Raw genomic sequence first — 19,792 nt, 5'->3', positions numbered from 1 at the left:
TGTTCCAAAGGCCATTTATTTCAAGAAGCCGCCTCTCGTTCGGTTATGATCGGAAATGGAAAACCCGAAATCGCAATTAAACTTTATGGGCTGTTTACCAAAAAAAAAAAACACCGCGAAAACCCGACTCAAAAACAATAATAATGATAACTCGATTCTGGCTTCGTTCACATCCTTCCGGGTGCCTGCGACGACGTTGCCGCTGCCAAACAACCAACGCCGTCTGTTTTCTTTACATCGGAAAATCAGCCGGTAATAATATTTACTATCGTTTGAACGGTGTATAATAATATAAATAATAATAATTTATTTAGTGTGACTCGAAGAGAAAAAGCAAAAGAACCGAAAGGAATGTTCCGAGTACGCCATTAAGCGCGTTAACGCCCCTCGTTAGCGTTACTGTCGTGTCCCTTTTTGTTCATTTTGTTTATTTTTTTTAGACAAAGTTCGACCGTCCAATATACATAACGACAACGGCGACCGCGGTGGTCTACAAAGGGTCACACGCTGACACTTAAAGGCCGCACCACCAATTTACTGTCACCCCGAGCATTCGTCCGGACCACAACCGGACAATGCCGAGCAGCAATTTGCAAGGAACTATTACAGCCGTCGCTTGACCGCGCATTACTATAAACGTCCTCGTTACGCTCATTCGTACAACCGACTTGACCGAATGTTTTGGCGTACAAGTAAACGTGTAAGTCTCTCTTGGAGGGGCGTTTAAAATAAATGCAAGCACAATATGTATTCGAAGCGATGAGAGCCAAAACGGTACGGATGGACGTTTTTTTCTATAAACGGTTTTCAAAAAAAAAAAACTTATCAACATCAACCATAAGACCACGTGGCAATTATTGAAAATATTTGCTCCCTTATACGATTTTACAGAAATCGCTTTTTTGATTGCCACCACTTCATTTAATCAAAAGTCTTCGCAGTGCAAAGCGCTATTCGGTATGATTATACGTGTCCGCCGTCGCGTATGGCGTGCAAAAAGTAATGATTATATTATTATCTCGTATAGTATAGAGAATTCTATCAAGGCGAAAAATAAATAGGTAAACGCCTCGTTAAGTCGTTAGTTCGATAACGGCACACTCGATCCCGGGTTCTCGGATTACTCACGCCATCCGATCGCGACGGCAGGTACCAGGTGCCGGTCTCGTTCCAAATTGTTTTTCAAAACTTCCACACCCCCCCTTCTGAAAACCCTACACCGACGGACTCGGCTATTGTCGAGCTGTTTCCATTGCATTGTATGCGGTCATGGCGATCATCGCGCGCACTAGTGTTACACACGGCAAAACACGCTAACCTAGTAATTTTGCAGTTAAAAAAAAATCATGTACAAACAGCGATAATACCCACTGTTGTACGCTGTTGTTGTGTTATTAAAACCATTGTCGACAAATTAACCCCATTACACGGTTACATTTACCTGCCACGATGAGTATGATAATTATTAACGGCACCGAATAACGAGGACGTTGTTTAAGTGAATGTCACACCGTTCAGGTACGACGGATTGTCATTAAAGTAATTTCTAATCTTTTTCCATCATCAAAAGTTAGTACGTTTAATAATGGTTATACATGCATGCGGCAAAGAGCGTTTGACAAACGGCAAGACGATTCGTTTCACGCCATTTCTGCGACTAAATATGCAACGCACAACCGACATCGACCATCGTTTTCTGTTTAGCGGTTATAAAATCCGTTTGTACTACACTTTTTCGTTAGTCTTGCAGAAAATAATATCCGGTTACTCTTCGTAAAGTTTATTATAATATAATATAGAAAAGCGGCCCCCGTTCACTTATAGCTGACGTTTGGAAAATCGACATTCGAGGATAAAAATTATCATTATTTATATATGTATACACGCTGCCTAGTATTTTTGGCAATTGCTTCGGTATAACTCGATATGAACGCAATGCTGGTACGCCCGAATTAATTTGTTTGCTCGTTTCTCTGTAAAACCACCAGAGAACGCCGGAGAAGAGAAACCCGCCCTTCGCCGACCGCGCACCGTTGGGGACTTTTGGACGACATCCAGCGTAAATAGCGTTTATGTCAAACTCAGAGGAATATTATAGCCGCTATTAAGGGGTTGTGTGTTTGTGTGTGTGTGTGTGAAAACGACAGGGATAGAGTAGAATAGAGTAGAATGAGTGTGCGGTAAAGAGCTTTTATTTAACTACATATTAACCGCGGCGCGTAGCAAAGCCACTATTAAATTGTCTCCCTCGTATATATTATTAGATAATATATTCGCTTCGTTTCGCCACACTCTCTCGCCGATCATAACCGTTTACATGCAAAAACCGACAGTGAGTTTTTACAAAATAATAATAATAATAATAGTAACACAAAAACGGCAGAATACAGGAGCCGTTCAAAAACTGATGTCGAGGGATCTTTGAACTATATATATATATTTTGAAAATTTGCATTTATCGGTACCACCGTGGAGAAGGCGAACAAAAAAAAATTAAAGCCGGCCGCAGGGGGAAAAGCGCTCTTCATATTATATACACTATATTATACTCTCTTTGAAAACGCCGTGTAATCATTCGGTAAAGTGGATAATATTATCAACGCGGAAATTGCACACTGCGGAATACAATATAATGGTAGGTACAATAATAATAATACTAATATCCACGGCCTAGGGTAATTTACGGTGAAAATTTCATTTCGACTATATTATATTTGATGGCGGTCAAACGAACACAACGGCGGAGCATGATAATCACACGGGACTCTCTAGACGCTTTGCACCGAATATATAATATGCTAATAATTATTTTCTACAAACGAAAAGCGCGTACCTAACCCTAGTCGGATGTACGGCCGAGTTCATGTTATTATTATAATATTATGTACTTTTTAATCTCGTTCTACTGATGTTGTATTCCACACGAATAGGTCGGACTATTATAAAAAAAAAAAGAGCCTTCGGTCGTGTGTGTGTGTGTGCATATACAATCTATGTGCCGCATCTCGTGCTTTCCCCTCGGCCGCCGTCCTCTCTTTTCCATTATACACTTACATTATTATAACTAACTGTAGGACGTCAACTGCGACAACGGCGACGAGAATTAGAATACAATATGTGAACAATTCTCGTGGCACAAACAGCGGTCACGACGTCCGACTCCAGTGTGACTCCGCTATTTTATATTTATTTTAATCAAAGTTCCATCGAAGGAAACGACTTCTCCGGACCGCGTACCAATTTATGGTGACAGCGATCGCGGGGGTGTAAAAAAAACCCAAAGGCGACGGTAAACGGCTACGGCATAGTGGTGTAATAACTGCACGGAGTGGGCGCATAGAACGCGGTAGCAACATAATGCGGATTAGGCAAAACACGGTAAGAGGAGTTGGACCGACTTAGACGAATGGAATCTAATTATTATTATTCGACTGGCATCATCCTGGTCGACCCATCCACGCACCAAACGTTATTTTCAAAATGTAAAAATAACCATCTGATACACGTGTATCTATACAGAGTTGCGCTTCCAAGAAGGTGTGGTCATCGGTACAAGAAATAAGTACATATATATATACATATATTCGAAAAGGGGGCTCGCGACCCCGGCACAGGTCCCAGAACTTGAGCTAACTACAATTACAGGGACAACAAAGTAGCATTGAATTCGCTCCCTACCCCGTCGCTACCCTTCAGTACGACCATCGAAGCCTTTAATTACAAGCACACACACACACACAAATACGTACACAACACACATAGTCGTCCCTCCCGTCGCTTTTAGTTTTGTAACCGAACGCATACATAGCGGTCCAGAAGGTTCGTTAAGCTCCACCGACCCTCTCTTTCATCGAAATGTTTACCCGGCCGCCGCCCTGCAATTAGGTCCCTGGAACATTTGATACCCTGACAAGCAAAAAAGCCTTTTTTTTTTTATTCGTAATATTATTATGTTTTTCAACTCGTTTATCAGCATTCGCTTTAAAAAAAAAAGAAAAAAAGTCGGCGGGGTTCATTAGTAACTGAACGCGTCACGACCATAAACATAATAAAAATGGACTGTGCCGTAGTCTGTCGGTATTACCATAGAGTGAAATTAAACATATTTTTTATCTCTTGACGACAATGAATATTTTTTACGAGAACGCAATGAATTAATAAGCTGATAAAAATGAAAATTGCCGTTGACATTGTTGTCGTTTATACATTTTTGCAAGAAACTAATCGTTGATATATTTTAATTTATATAGGTTTTATATCGATCAACAACAGGATTTGTCTGTCGTCCGGAACAAGTAATAATTATATTGTAAAACGCCAACGCACACACACGTTCGCTGGGGAAAGTTTAGTTTTCATCTGAAAGTTTAGTGACATTTATATGAGACGGCGCGAGTGACGCGAGGATAAGCATACGCGTGAACCGTAGACGACGTTTAAAACGTGCGACAAATCCGACTTTATAAACTTTGTTGAATGTATCAAAGCCGTTTGTTCGAACTTAAGCGCAACGTACGCCTAGAATTCCCCCCACCCCCCGTTTGGCGTAAAACTAACGTTGTAATTAAATGTGGAAATTCTCAAACGTGCGCACACCTAATACCCGTAAACGCTATCGGAATTTTCTATTGAAGATAATGATATGTCACCGTGCAAAAACTTTCAACTCTTCGAGTCACGTCGATTCGTTAAATAGTGCAACACCCCGCTTTTTACACACCAACATAATAATATAATGACCGTCGCTTTTATGACCGGTCCTTAAGGAGTGCGGGTCCATTGGCCGGACAGAGGTACAGGCAGAGGGTAAGGTGACGGCAGACGACACTATCGCGGTGCAATCGGATATAGGCAGGCTGGCTCGTCGTCCCGGCCGTTTGACCCGATGCAACTAAGATTTTTAATGGTTTAACAAAAGATGATTATTTCACAACGACGACCGAGGCGACCGCGACGGTTTGGGCCTGTGTGTGTGTGTGCGAGCATAGATTTTAATAATGGCATCGACGCAACTCGCCCACATTTCATGTCCGTATATATAATATTATTCTCTCTAGCAACAGAAGATGTAAAACTAAGATAACGCCGGGCCGCGGTCGTTTGTTGTATAAGTCGGGCCGAGCGAAAAACGTTGTTTATTAATAAAATAATAATATAATATATATTGTGCAATTTGCGTGAGTCTACACGTTAATTAATTGACAATAGACCACGCGCCACGTTATAGACAGCGCTTATTATCAAGAAAAGAAGCGCTTAGTATTTGGAAAAGAAAATGAGAACACTTTCCAAAGAACGCGACGCGCACGAAGAACCGATATTCAAATACGGCCGTCACGTTTCCTCGTTGCCAAGTGCTTTCCGGATTAACTTTTTGATATATATTATTATAATAATAGTACAAATAAATCATTTTTTTTTTTTAATATCTTTTCAATATCGTTTAGTTTTACATAATAGAATTAACCGTATTCCGGAAAACGTTAATAAACGCTGGTATAGAGTCCACTCCCTCGGGGCGCCGTTCATAATTTAATATTACGGAATAGATTTATAATACATCCACAAAGTGTTCGCCGGTGGTGAATTTCGATATAGTTTTGTACATTAGAAAATCTAGTACAAAAAAAAAACCAAATTAAATAGTCTAAACGTATACTTAAGGTATCGTCGCTCCGTCGCTTTGCCCTGGGCTTTGCTGCGTTTTAAGTAGGTGCAGACGTATAATGACCGCACGTCCCCTTCGGTACAAGTAGTCTTCTGCGGTCAGTTGCCTGTTTTTACGGCTACACTGGTGTTTAATGAAAACCCGTAATTCATACTTTGGCACGTCTTCTTTATAGTTTATAGAAAAATCGACCCAAGCGCGGCACTTCTCGGCCCCCGCCGCCATTATAACAGAACCGTGCGTTCAACATTAACGGCTTTTCCAAATTGCATTCTTGGGTGACGACGACAATGGACCTGACTTCCCCTCAGTCTATGCGTGCACTCGGGGTCGGTTATCGGCAGACCGGCTCGTCGTAAATCTCGCTGGCCGTTAGATTTTTTTCGTCCGTACGAATTTAATTACTGTAACATAGTATAATATGTAAGCGACGACATGCCAAAACGGCAGAGTGTAAAAATAAAAACTCCAAATTGTTGTTTTAAATGCTATCCGCTGTCTCATTAAGACAGCGCGGACGCTTCGAGACTAATGAGATAGCTGGTATTAACGAGGAGACCGTGTTAAAAAATAATCAGTTGCCCGTGCCAACGTGTGATTAACCGGGAAATCTTCATAGAAAAATACCGACGCACGAAATTCAACCGAAAAACCCACACTTGCGCTCGACAAAATAATATTCGATGTTCGTTAATTGTTAATAATGTAAATCGGTGTGACTGTCGCCTCATGGCTTGTTTGCGGGCCATCGTCTTCTCCTCAATTCGTCATGCTCGCGCGCTAACCTAAACGCATTTCCGGACGAGTTGGGGCATGCGATATTTTAACCGACGTCTTAATATACTGATTAATCATTTTCAAAGAGGGGAAACGCTGCTCCCCGGTGTAAACCCGCCCAGACACACATACGCTCCCGGTGTGGTCGGCGGCGGGGGTACCAGTAATTAGGTTGCAACTTTAATTGGTCGGTAAATTCGCTCCCTATGGTCTGAGCGTGAGAGAGACCCTACATAGTGGTTTTGTGTCAACTGTGCGAAAACTCGGAGGTAAACCGGCGAGCAGGGTATAACAATAAGGAGAGAACTTTTGCACACGGCGTAACCCGTGTACACATCCGTAGGCCGGGCCGGGCCGGGGTAATCGCCGTAGCACACCTAAATAATTGTGAGAGAAAACGCACACGTTGCGAAACAACCGACAACTGAACGGCGGGCGCAAAACTTTAATTGCCGCGTTTTATATTATAATATCGCACCGTCGACGTAGACCGAGTGGACGACAACCGAGAGGTAAGTACGGACGAAACGCACTGCAAGTAGGTTTTTCAAAAAAATACTTAAACGATTCGCAAATATTGTCGTCGTTCGGGCGTAAAGCTATTTATCAAAAAGTTGCCAACGGACAAACGGAGTAAGACGAAACGCGGTAGAAACAAAGTGTGTTTTGTTGTGTGTGTGTGTGTCTGTGTGAGAGAGACTGCGAACGATAATAGGAAACTCTCGCGAAACTTTCTCACGAACATTTTAGTAATGATTAAACGAATTTACCCGGCCCGCCCCGCCCCGCCACGTTTAACGTCTTACCTGCCGTCCGGTCTCCCGGCCACACCTCCTCCCACATACACTATAGGTCCTAATTATTGTTCTCGGCGCGGCATAAACGTCGGCCCGTAATTGAGATAATTAATTACACGGGGAAGGGACCCGACACGATATAGTAAAGAGAAATAATATGTCGCTCTTGTCTCTGGCCGCTAAAAATCCACGCATATCGTCGAGGCTACTCATAAAATAATTACACACAATAATATCTAATAATTATTAATATTATTATTACAGGTACAACAACAGCTGTGGCGCAGGCGCCATCGTATCCGTTTCCGATTGTATAATTTATTATTTGGAAGACCGCGGAAGGACATGAATGTTTTTTTGGGACGGGGGGGGGATGGGTCTGTTTCCGGCCCCGGTCCATTCCCTGGACGAGATTTTGCAGCAGTATTTTTCCTACGTCGCTGATAAGAAGATTGAATAGCATAAAAGACTATAAGAAGTTTTTTACTGGAAATTTCGACAAAACAAAATATATGTGAACGAGTATTATACGGACGTGTAGCATAAATAGAACTAATTTATTCCGTTCGGTCATGGAAAAGTTATGTGCGCTATATAAATACAAATTATTAACATTATAATATGTATATTGAGCATAAATTAAACGTCATAAAAACACCATTATAGTGCAGCATTACAAACTGAATGAAGATACGGCAGAGACAAGTTACACGTTATCGGACGACACGTTTTTACGACCGAAAATTAATAAAAACGTAAAATATATATATCATACAATCATACACATTATATTATCATAATATAAACGTACACTACGGAATGGTCTGCGCCAGCAATCAATCGGACCAACTTAATGTGTTATAAAGTAGTTTTATGTGTTCGACGAGGATGAGGAGGGGTCTGTGTGAAGGAAGAAAACCAAATTTTCACTAAAAAAAAATAATTTCAAAACCGGTTGGGATTAGAGTCGTTCACCATCGTGTGGGCCGTGAGATATTACTAGAGCAAACCGAGGAGACACGTGACTGGACAGGTGCTGCCCCCCTTCCCTCCCTCCGTCTCCCCCGAGGGGACATCGATTAAACGAAAAACTATTTTCGAGTCGTCATCTGTTGACCGGAGCAATATCTACTGTGCACAACATGTGCTGCTGCTGTTCACCTCACCGGTGTGCGATGGGCCAAAGGGGTTTTAAGTGTTTCCAATCTGTTGCTCGAGGGGTTTTTCAGACTTCCCAGGGCGAAAAGGTTGAGGCGAACGAGTTAACGATCCTATACTCTACCGGCGGCAGACCACAGGTACCTGTGCGTGGCGGCGACATATGGCCACCGAGAGCCAGTATTCCGTGTAGCACACATTAGGAGGTGTATGTATATATACTATGTGTATATCTTTATACAATACAACATGTATTTTTTTTTTTTTATAAAAAACTACAATATCTCCTTTTGTTCGAAACGTTTTCTCTCACCTCTTCGTTCGTTTTAGTAATACACACAAATGGTGTGTACGCAATCGGATCAAAGGGTAATGGATTTCAGTGATGTACAGGTAGACGGGTAAAAATCGTAAAAGGGTTTTTGAAAACATAATGATAACAAATATTATAACCCTCGCTAAAAACAAACGTTTCACACACTGCGGCGTTTGCCGTGGATACTACACGGCAGACCACCACTTGGAGGTATATAATAATAATAATAATAATTACTTTTAGGCTTACAGACCCGCGGCCAATAAACTCTGATACCCCGTATGCTCGACCTCGTACATTATCCCTTAATCGATGTTTTATTATATTACATTATCATGTCGGTTTATAGTATCGGCTGGCGTTTCAATTTTATTTCCTTGAGTAGCGCATAAATATAATATGACGTACATACATTGCTCTGGTATAAGTCACGTGAATAATATTATAAAGATAACACTGAGCGAGATACAAGGTTCTTTCCGGAATCCAACGTAAAAGAAGGCGAATAATGCCGAAGCGGAGGTAGTGGTATTATGACCGTAAGATTACACCACGGAGGGGTTGAGCTTTGACGTTATTGCTTCGACGTTGGTGGGGGCGAAGGGCTCTATTCTACACACACATTCTCGACCGAAAACTGATGGAGATAATAAGTTTCGGGAATAGAATAACGTATCCAGCCGGTTCCAAGCTGATGTATCTAGGAAGGGGTGTTGTGTGTAAAAGTCCGCCCGGATAAGCATCTGTTGTTGTGAAAGAGTAGCTCCTCGCCGGGACAATTTATCGAAAACGTGCATCCATTAGTTTTGCTCGGGACATATTTCACGCTAGCTTAAAAGAAAATAGGACCGGGGAAAACGGACGCCTCCTCTCTTTTGCCCATTATAAAAGCGGATATTTTCTCCTAGAGGAGCTTATATTCTTGTCGGGGGGTCGCCCAAACGAGTTTTCAATACACACAAACACACACACTGTCATATTTCCACGACAACGGTGGGTCGGCTGGTTTATTGCCAAATATATTTTTTCCTCCATTCGACGGCGGCGCCCAGTACACTATTTCTACACTGTAACGGCTACTCTCGATTCTACAGTCGTATGTTCCCGGATTGTATATATTATAATGTGTACAAGTAACTACAGGTTTTTTTTTTCTACTACCCGACCGACTGCGGCTCATTTGTCCAGATAACACGCGCATCGTAATCTCCCCCTCGGGATCGCAATGAAATCGGATCTGCGAAAGGAAAGGAAAAAAAATAAAGAAGCAGCTGATGTTGTTGTTAAGAACGAATATTAGCCGTGTATAACACACAAAAAGAGGTGGGCGCGGCGTGTAATGTACACGAAATTAGATTTCTTTTTAAAAGTCTCCCATCCTCTCTCCCCGGTGGAGGATTAACGCGAGGAGGGCGACGACAAAGGGACGTCGAGATCTTGCCAGGTGCCCCGCCGTGGCCTCATATTCGCCCAAGTCGGCCTGAAATCAATACTTTACCGGGGGGGGACCAATAAAGCGGTAGCCTAATGTTATCGTACGTTGGCGGCGGACGGCTGTGCGTGCTCTGTAGGCTTATCAAGCACAAGCGACCGACAAGATCATAACACTAATATTGTGCTTTGTCGCCGGACGTCCTGTCGAGGTTTCCGCGTTATCGGACCGTGCATAGGCTCTCTGACCGGACACCGATCTCATAGCTGTTATCTCGTCCTATGCAGTAATCATATAATAATATGATGTAATTCCGTACTTTTTTTTCTCTCCAAAAGTCGTCACTGCAACACAGCGTTATCTATCCGGTCGGACAATGTGCGCGGCGGAGGCGTTAAAATAACATACCGAACGATACTCGAAAAAGGAATGTTCGACCGGCCATACATTATAATAATATATGATATTGTATGAGCAGCTAAACCAACAGCGGGGTCTTCCAAAAGGCAGGAGGAAATTGTGTATATCACACACACACACACAAGACGTCCTCTACACTAGCTCCGCGTTTTAATCGCACATTGTCCCCGGGATCGCGCACTCGACATCTTACGCGAACAGCTGTTGCACGATCATCCCCTATACATATATAGGTATATAATATTATATTATTATGTGTCACCGCGCCGAGGGTTGTTCAAAACCGTTCGACCTACGAGTCAAGTGCCGCTTTAACAATACAGAGGCCTGCGGAGAGTTTAAAATAAAATTAATTACCCGGTCGGTTTGTACGCGACAACATTCACACTCGTCTTGGCCTATTGTGGCTAATTTGCCAGGTGCGTCCGGACGACGTTCGCCTGACCGGTCGCGAATAAAGAATTTACAGCCGAGACGCGATGCCTCCTTAACACTATTGGCCGGTTAGATCACAGAATGGCTACTATATAGTGAGAGCTCTCGACGCTTTTTTCAATGGGACCTCGGTGTGATATTATGCTGTTTTCGTGAATTACACGCGTTATAAGACCATATCGTCTTAATGCCGCCGCTGTTTAGCAGAGTTCAGTTGTACGCCAACACCCCCGTGTCGAATTCTTCAGCAAACACACCGGCACGAGCATAAAAATATGCTTGTACTCGACGGTTTCTCAGCAACGGTGAATATCCTTTAATGTTTTTTTTTTTTTATTATTATTATTAGCCCAGACGGATAAGACGGTGCGACGCAGCAAAGGTTTCATCCGCACCGCCGACGGAGCATTGTTTAGCTACTCTGCTCGTTACTAAATAATGTATACGACTATGTATAGTATTATGTTTTCGATCCTCGACGAAGGAAGAGAGTTAAAAAACGGGGGGGGGGGTGCAACAATGGTTCGGTGCAAACGCAAATTTCGAAAGGGGAACAACCGGGTACGCTACCGTCGGGCCGAAATTATCGAATTACAAACGAAACTGGAACAACAATGCGGTGGATGTAAAAAATAAAAATAACATTGCCAGGAAGAATACTAATAACGCTGCTATATGGCAACAATGTACAACATTTTGTTAGTTTTGTTTGTGTAGACTTTGAGAAAAAATTACACGGTAATAATCCACCGTGAACGGGATGAAAAGAACAGCTAGTGTGGATAAAAAAATCGCCGACGACATATTATTACAAACCATCGACGTGTACCTATAATGATAACCTAGTATAATGTGTATCGATGTCGGTCGGGGAAACAACAAAAAGGAATTTAACGGCGGAATGGCAGTATATGGAAAGACCTCAAGGCAACGGTGTGCAGAGACCATATGGCCGTACTCGTGTAAACCTGATTTATTTACTCGGTCGGGTAGGTACTTGTACAAGTTATCGCGTCTCTTTAATTGCGAAAATATGCAAAAAAGTAAGTACATGCATACGTTTACTATACGGTATGCTAGGCGAGACTGCCCACACACTGGCGTTAGAATATAATACCGTCTTATAAGGCAAGATGTTTCTTCCGTCGCACAGTGTAACGCAGTAACGGTTATTATATTGTTTACACGAAACCACAACCGAATCGACAAGGTTTTTTTCGGATAACTTAAGGGGGTTAACTTGTCCAAGGTTAGTTGTTTCGCCTATACTGACAGGGCCGTCTTAGGCTATGCAGAGGTTTTTGGACCATTCAAGAAAACCAAAATAAAAAGGTAAATTATATTAACCTGGGCCCTATAAGGCCGGGGGGCCTTGGCTCGTACCCAACGGGTAAAGACGGAACTGCCTACTGTTTGTTTAACTTGTTTCTTTTTAATTTTCATAATCAAAAGACAACCTCCGTCGCGTGTAATAAATTAAACCGGTACTCTCGTATTAGGTGTGCTCAAATATTATAATGTATGGCCAAAAACTAGTTTTAAAAATTATGGTTAATAGTTTTTTATTAAATTTTAAGTATTTCAAAACTATAGGCTATAGAGAAAAAGTGCACGCAGATGAAACCAAAATGTCAAGTGTCATTATTTAAAACTGGTCATCCACCACCAGCCGCCGTTTTCAGTCGATAATAATAATATTATGGTATCATCCGTAAAATGGATCACCCGGTAAAGTTGTTTCTTATTTTGACGTCTGTACCGACCGAGACGGTAACAAGCCGGAACCAAGACGCATCGATCGGTAGTAGTTATGATTATATTTTATTATTTATCATTACTAACCTAACCGACGAACAATAAAACACTATCGCTTTGTCTTTATCGTGATTATGTGACCGCTTCGACCTTGCCCTCGAAAATAAAAAAACGTCGACCGGTGAACCATACTACTGTTGTGGCTAATATTCGCACCTACTTGACTTCGGTCACAACAATGGCCGTTTTTTAATCACACGCGTGTTGACACCCGGCTAACAGATTAAAACATAATAATCATAATAAATAGAAAGACATAATAATATTGTGTACTTCTGGCCACCGGGTATAATTTTAGTGTTTTTTTTCAACTACAAATCCGTCGAGTGTCGACCGTGTTGTAAACACACATAAGGCCCTTGCACGTGCAACAGATTTCAATATTGTTATTAGCTTCTTTTTTAATCGTACAGCTGCGCTACATTAACAGTCATTTAACGACACGCACACAAACTATATTTTTTTCTACCATCTTCAGTCTGTTTTCCTAACTGAGGACAATATATTATAATATAACACCACGGTATAGTTGGGTATATACTCTCGGTATAAACCACCGCCACCGCCACTAATCCCGGGTAGGTTTATCCCCGCGTAACGACCTCTCGTACGTCTATAAATAATAATGATCATTTTTATTTACAATCTACCGGAAAAAAAAGGGGAATCTTTCCTAACGAATTAGCTTCGGGTTTTCCGCATGTAAGGCTGCCGGCGGCAGACGGCGTGTAATTGCTTGTGGAACGACCGAATTGACATATTTTAGGCAAAAAAAAAAGCCCTGCAAGACTTGAAAAATCCGTATGCAGATCTTTGGCCGGTGAAACATATCTCGGATGTGATTTCATTTTCTGGGGTCTCTTGCCCGTCCAGCCACGGCGCGGCATTCCGAAGCAACTGAACTGGAATGATAGCGGCCGACCAGGTGTGTTTGATGAAGGACTATGTATGAGTTTGTGTGTGTGTTTGCAGTTTGACCGTAAATCGCGTACATAAGAAGTGCACACAAGTAGCCGCTATTATACACAGAACATGTTCAAGTATCCCATAAACGATTGGTTAACACGAGCGCGAGACGAATTTGCACAGAACGACGCAGTTCAAGCGTAAACCTAGTTATTGTACACAAAGATGTTAATAAAATCATAATTATACTTGTGTCAGCATAACGCGATTGGTTTAGAGGTCTGGAAAACTACTCGAGTTGTGGGAAGCTCGACGGCGATAGTAAGTCGATACCGGGAAGAAAAAACGAGCAAATCGGCGATGATGATGTTGATAATAATAATTACTCTTCGGTGCGGCAGTGAAAACCGCTCATATACAATATAATTGCGACGGTCAATACTACTCTGGCTGAAAGCACATATAAAACTGTCGATTTTCAAGAACATGCCGGATTAAATCGGCCATTTCGAATATAGGATTATGTCCATTATATTATGTGTATTACTATTGCCAGCGCGCCGGTTGAAATGTCTAATCGGATTATAACGCTTGTACTTCTAATGGCAGCGTACGGTGTTGCAATATACAACATTATAATATTATGTACATTATCCCATGCGATTTACTGAAACTGGTCGCGAAAATCCATACTCCCAACTCACACACTCATCCGTATATATTTAATACATTATTCAAAAATATTTCCAGTCGGAATCGCCGGTAGAAAAAATACTACACTAATAATAACTCAGGTGCAGCGAGTATAATATTTTTATTATTATTATTAAGTCTCGATGGAATCGTGACTAAGGTTAACGCACACTAAAATCTCTATAATCTCCTACACAACCGGATTGAGAAGGTAAATATATATATATATATATGTTTTTGCCGATTTGGAAATTTACATTTACAACCCTAAAGGCATCATTTCGGGTTGCTGTTTTTTTTTTTAATTGACTGCTGCGGTGGCTGCAGACCATTGTCCATGCGATTTCTCACGGTTTCCGCCATCGTTCCTCCCCGCCACCGATCTACATAATATTATTATATTTACTACTATTTGTCTTCTATACCAACATACCGCGTTCACCGCGTCTGCCTACACAAGCGGATTACAATATATATATAATATATTATTATTTTCAGATACCCAAGGCTGCGTGAAATAATTATTACAATACACATACGGTCCATTGTCTCGGCGGTAGTTTTCGGCTTAGGTCGCCCGAGACTCGACCGACCGACGACGTGCATATTATATTCTTATGTCTCCTAGGCCGTCACCAACAGAAGACTTTGACGGACATAACAATGTCTTGACCGGCTGACAACGCCCCGGTCGCAGTCGTCGTCGGTGCCGTCTCTCTGCTTTTATCGCCGCCCGTCACCGCATTGTGTGCACACCGTGTGTTAATACACAATGCGCTTGTTAATCTCCGCGTAAACACTTACCTGTAAAACAAAAGAGAAAAAAACGCATATAAATAATAATCCGAGTATCATCGTCGAGGCCCCGAGGCCGGCGAGCCCATTGTCGGTACCCGAAAAACAATCTAATATAATAATAATAATACATTAAATAGCCCCCTCTCTCTGTCCTGCCCAACACCCGCTCCGTCCTAGAGGTCCTCTCTTCGCGTCACCGCGAAAACCGCATTCTTCGGCTGTTGTATTTTATTTTATCATATCGATTTTCGATAGCCTTTCCGATTACCAAAATATAATATACTCGACTTCTGTTAAATGTGGTCTACAAAAAATTGAAAAAAAAAACCATCCAATCCTTTGATCGGCGACAACAGGATACCAAAAGAAAATTGCAGTTTCATCGAGTCCGGGCGACAAAACGATTTGGAAGAACAAATTTATCTCTCTTTTTTTTTTTTTACATTACCGTTACCATATTTTGTATTATATATATTTAGGACATAGTTGCACGACATATAGATGGGCTTGATGATTTATACTGTGCGGCGGAGGCATTCACCGTACAATGCGGTCAATTAATGTGGCTCTTTCCGTTTAGGAGTTGCTGTGTATAGGACTATACCTCGAAACGCACGACTCCACACACACACACACATACATAGCAGTGTTTATTCTTCGATTCGGTATTATATTTATTTTTTAAATTTTTAGTCTGTGTCAATAAACGGTAACATTTCTCACGATAATATTATTATTGTTGTGTCGTAGAGTGCCTCAAGTCTCCGGCCACAACCACCAACGCGGATGCTACAGCATTTATTCATGGCGAACGATGATGATTGTGATTTGCGATAATATTATTATTAGAAATATACATAATAATTACTTATTACGAATGTCACAAAGTCTGTACCGGACAAAGTCTATGGCGATAATAAATGTACCGAGCGGGTACAGAAATTACGCGATAGGCAAAAATAATACACGACTGATAGTAGCATAATATTATTTCATATAATAATGGAGCAAAAAAGTGATCAGAAGTGAAATGTATAAATAAGTACATAATATTATCGTCATAGTGTCTAATAAATTTCCCTTTATCCGACATTTCGCTTGTTCATAATAATAGTATAAAGAAATATTACAATTAATAAATCCTAGCTACCTAGCTTGGATTTTTATGAAAATAATAATATTAGAAAATTACTACTAAAATTATTGTTTATCGACCAATTTCGCATGAAAAATGTGTAAAATTGTCTAAAAAAATATAATAATATGTTAACAGAATAAAAAACGTGGTAAAACGGAAACAGGACTACAAAATAAAAATTAAAAAACTCAGACTTTCAATTATTTCCTACATTATAGCAATATTTGTAAGTAATTTGAATACATATGTCAATAAATAACGTCACAGCCTCGCCGGATGTAATATAACATGACAGCCACATGACACGCCTACGAGAGAGAAATAGCAAATAGTTTTATTAAAATGTATTCACGGTAGTCGAATCTTTAAAAAGACGTTTGATTTTTATAAAGCTGACAATTTCTCCGGGCTTCACTCACCCTCCCCCGCATCCCTGTGCTTAACGAACCGAGGGATTTAACCCTCTGGGGGTCAATTTCGCCGTCGCCGTCGTCGTCGCTGTCGCCAATAACTCGATTTTATTCCGGTGCTGATATAGATGTCTATTGTCTATGTATTACAAAAAGAAAAAAAAAATCTCTTTTAACCAATTCTCTCTCAATGGACCTCGCCGCCTATTCTTTTATTTATTTTTTGCATCCGGACTTTTAATGACAAAAAAAATTGTCTCTATTGTCTGACAAAAAGAGTTAAACCTACTTTATGAATTAATTTTGAAAATATATTTTTTATTCAATTGTAACTATTTCTTGGTACGTTAGCCAGCATCACATATTTCTCTACCATATAGTATCAAATATTTAAAAATGATTTTGAACACATTTTCATCGCAAGTACAACTTCTTATTATTTACCATTCGTTTTCCCAAAATGCTACAACGTCACCTTAAACGAGAGTAATTTCAAATGCTTTGCAAATAAATAACCCAACGGTTGTACTTAACTTTAATGGAAATCAACAGCGGTGTTAAATATTAAACGTTTTCTTTACCACTACTACTGTGTTTTATATGTATTTTATCATGTTTGTTTGTGCAAAATAGATTTTGTATACGTTAAGTAACTCTGAGAAAAAAGAAATGTCGTCTTCTAACCTTTATATTACTAAACTAGACAAATAAGTGAATTTGCGAAATCAATTTATTTCTTAATGGTTGATCATCGTAGTAACTCTACAATTACCGGTCTACATTTATGGATTTCTTGTTAAAATCGAGATATATTTTATTGGACAAAATTTAATTCGAACACAGTATTTTATAAGACAAAACAAAAATGGACTAGCAAACAATTGGGCAACGAAAACGGCCGACCCATATTATTTTAGTTTTGACGCAAAGTAAAGATACATTTTACAATAAAATGTGTTTTTTCAAAGTATATATTTATGGAAAATATTTGTAATTAAATTATGTAACCTTTTCCGTTTATCAATTTATCTAAAAAAAACATTGTTTGCATTTACTGCATCGACGATTAATAGCCTAATCTTTTCGGTGTAGATTGAAAACAATAGTATGCGACGCTAAAATATATAGTAACAAAACTCTTTAGATGCTGAAATTATTTGTTTGTTTTCCAATTGCTTACCATACGGTGGATATCCAAGTATCATACTTTTCACGAACCAACCAAGCACATATCACACTCTTTCGCGATTATTCACGGTTTTTTTTTGTTTTTTAACCACCGAAAATACTATCGAAGCGATTGGTCGAAAAATCAAAAATAAAACAATAGAGTTTACAACGGTAAAAATCGAAATGATCGAACTGACGGCGAACGGGAACGCACAACGACGAACACGGATGCGTACGGTCGGACAGCGTCAAACAGACTGACTATTGCATCGAGACCGACTGCTGCTGCTGCCTTCGGGACGCTTCCACACTGGTTTCACTGGTGAGCGCGGTGGTCCCTCTCGGTTGTTCCCGCACTTCGCATGTAGTCTCTCCTGTTTTTTTTTTTTTGTAAACCGAGGCCGTGGCAAAAGGGTAGGTACCGCCAGAGTGAGAGAGATAGATAGAGATAGAGAGACAAGTGCCGACGGGGTTGGCGGGTAGCTGTGGCGCAACAATGCTGACTGTATGTATTTTTTCGGCACAGGCGACCGAATGAAAATCCAAAATTCGTATTGTGTTGTAATAATGGTAATAATATTTGAACCAGATTTCAAGGAGAAGGACGAAAAAAAAAAATGATTGTATTCCTTTTTATTATAATAACAGTAATTAACGTTTGGTCTACTACACTATATTGTTGGTATTGATAAATAAACAACAAACGGATAACAGCGCAGGCAGGACACGGACGTTGTAATTTTTTTATTAATATATTTAATATTCAATCTAGTCAAATTCGCTTTGTGCGTTTAACGACCGAACCGATTAAACGGGTACAATGTTTATGGTAATTTTAAATTATTTTCTATCTGCGCGAGGACGTGTTAATAACACAGTGTTTACGTTTAATAGTAATTGAAAATTGAGTTGTTCGGCTCGTCGGTTCCGAGCTTTGAGTTAAATAATTAATGAGAAAAATACCGTCAGGTTTATTTTTCTTTATTTACAATTTGTATTCTACAACGGCGGCGAGTATGAATTAACATATACATAAAAAATGAAAGCCCCTTTCCGTTTTAAGTGTTTCAATATAATGCATTTTAAACCTTTCCAATTGATTATTTAATAAAGAAACAACATTTTACGATGGTTTGAAATATTATTATACACGTGTATTACACAAAAATCCATAAAATAAAAATCAAGCTCAACGCAATACATAATATTATACAGCGATAGTCATAAAAACTTCATTAAAAAAAACGCTCCTCTAATGTTCAATAAAATAGCTACGAAATGAGTGTGGTAGGTACACAAAATTAATTCTAAACAATGCAAAAGGGGATATATTATTACGATAGGTTGTGTTATGAATAGTCAATTACTTTTTACAAAATATATTATAAGGAACGCAAACAATTTATTTTGGTAGCATATTCAGATGTTGTGTTGTCATATAACTATGTAATAACAAAGTCAACGAAGAAGTAATTAGCTCAAACACACTCGGTTTTGGTCTGTAATCAATGAAGAAGTTTGTCGGCTCTCCAAGACTATAACACAGAAAGTGTTTCCATCGACAAAATAATTTTAAACTCATATCGTACATTTAAAGTGACCAAGTCTATACTTACATTCACCAACACGTTTTACTGGGTTGAACGCACATTGTTTTTTTCATAACAGATAAACTTTTGATACGTCGAAATAAAGATTCCTCTGGGAAATAAGGAACGGTCGAATACCGCGTTGCTGACCGAGTAGATTTTCTGGCAGCCAAGCACCAACGACACCCTGGGCCCATAAGATTAGCCACCAATGTTCCGATAACGATCCACGTTTGTATTATTTACTTATATATACCTGTCACAAAGCAC

General features: G+C 40.1%; 1 protein-coding gene across 5 annotated transcripts in view; it reads right to left on the bottom strand.

Annotated features, from left to right (window-relative positions):
• LOC126847228 (teneurin-m) overlaps positions 1–19,792 on the bottom strand; it is a 190,902-nt gene that overhangs the window by 41,541 nt on the left and 129,569 nt on the right. For 3 of the 5 annotated variants that reach the window (XM_050587376.1, XM_050587377.1, XM_050587380.1), the window contains exon 1: positions 14,957–14,978. The exons of 1 other annotated variant lie outside the window; for it this stretch is intronic. In XM_050587376.1, coding sequence (XP_050443333.1) covers positions 14,957–14,963 — 7 coding nt within the window. In that variant the 5' untranslated portion in view covers positions 14,964–14,978. Of the gene's footprint in view, positions 1–14,956; positions 14,979–17,943; positions 18,210–19,792 lie in introns of those variants that run through there. One more of the 5 variants, XM_050587378.1, reaches the window with a different exon arrangement.

Source organism: Adelges cooleyi, unplaced genomic scaffold (assembly GCF_023614345.1).
Source record: "Adelges cooleyi isolate 19-005CV unplaced genomic scaffold, UGA_ACOO_1.1 ACOO_flye_CR_arks_rails_tigmint_CR_PRNA_9, whole genome shotgun sequence".
Taxonomy (NCBI): Eukaryota; Metazoa; Arthropoda; class Insecta; order Hemiptera; family Adelgidae; genus Adelges; species Adelges cooleyi.
Note: the sequence above shows the minus strand (reverse complement) of the source record. Positions and strands in the feature narration are given on the sequence as shown.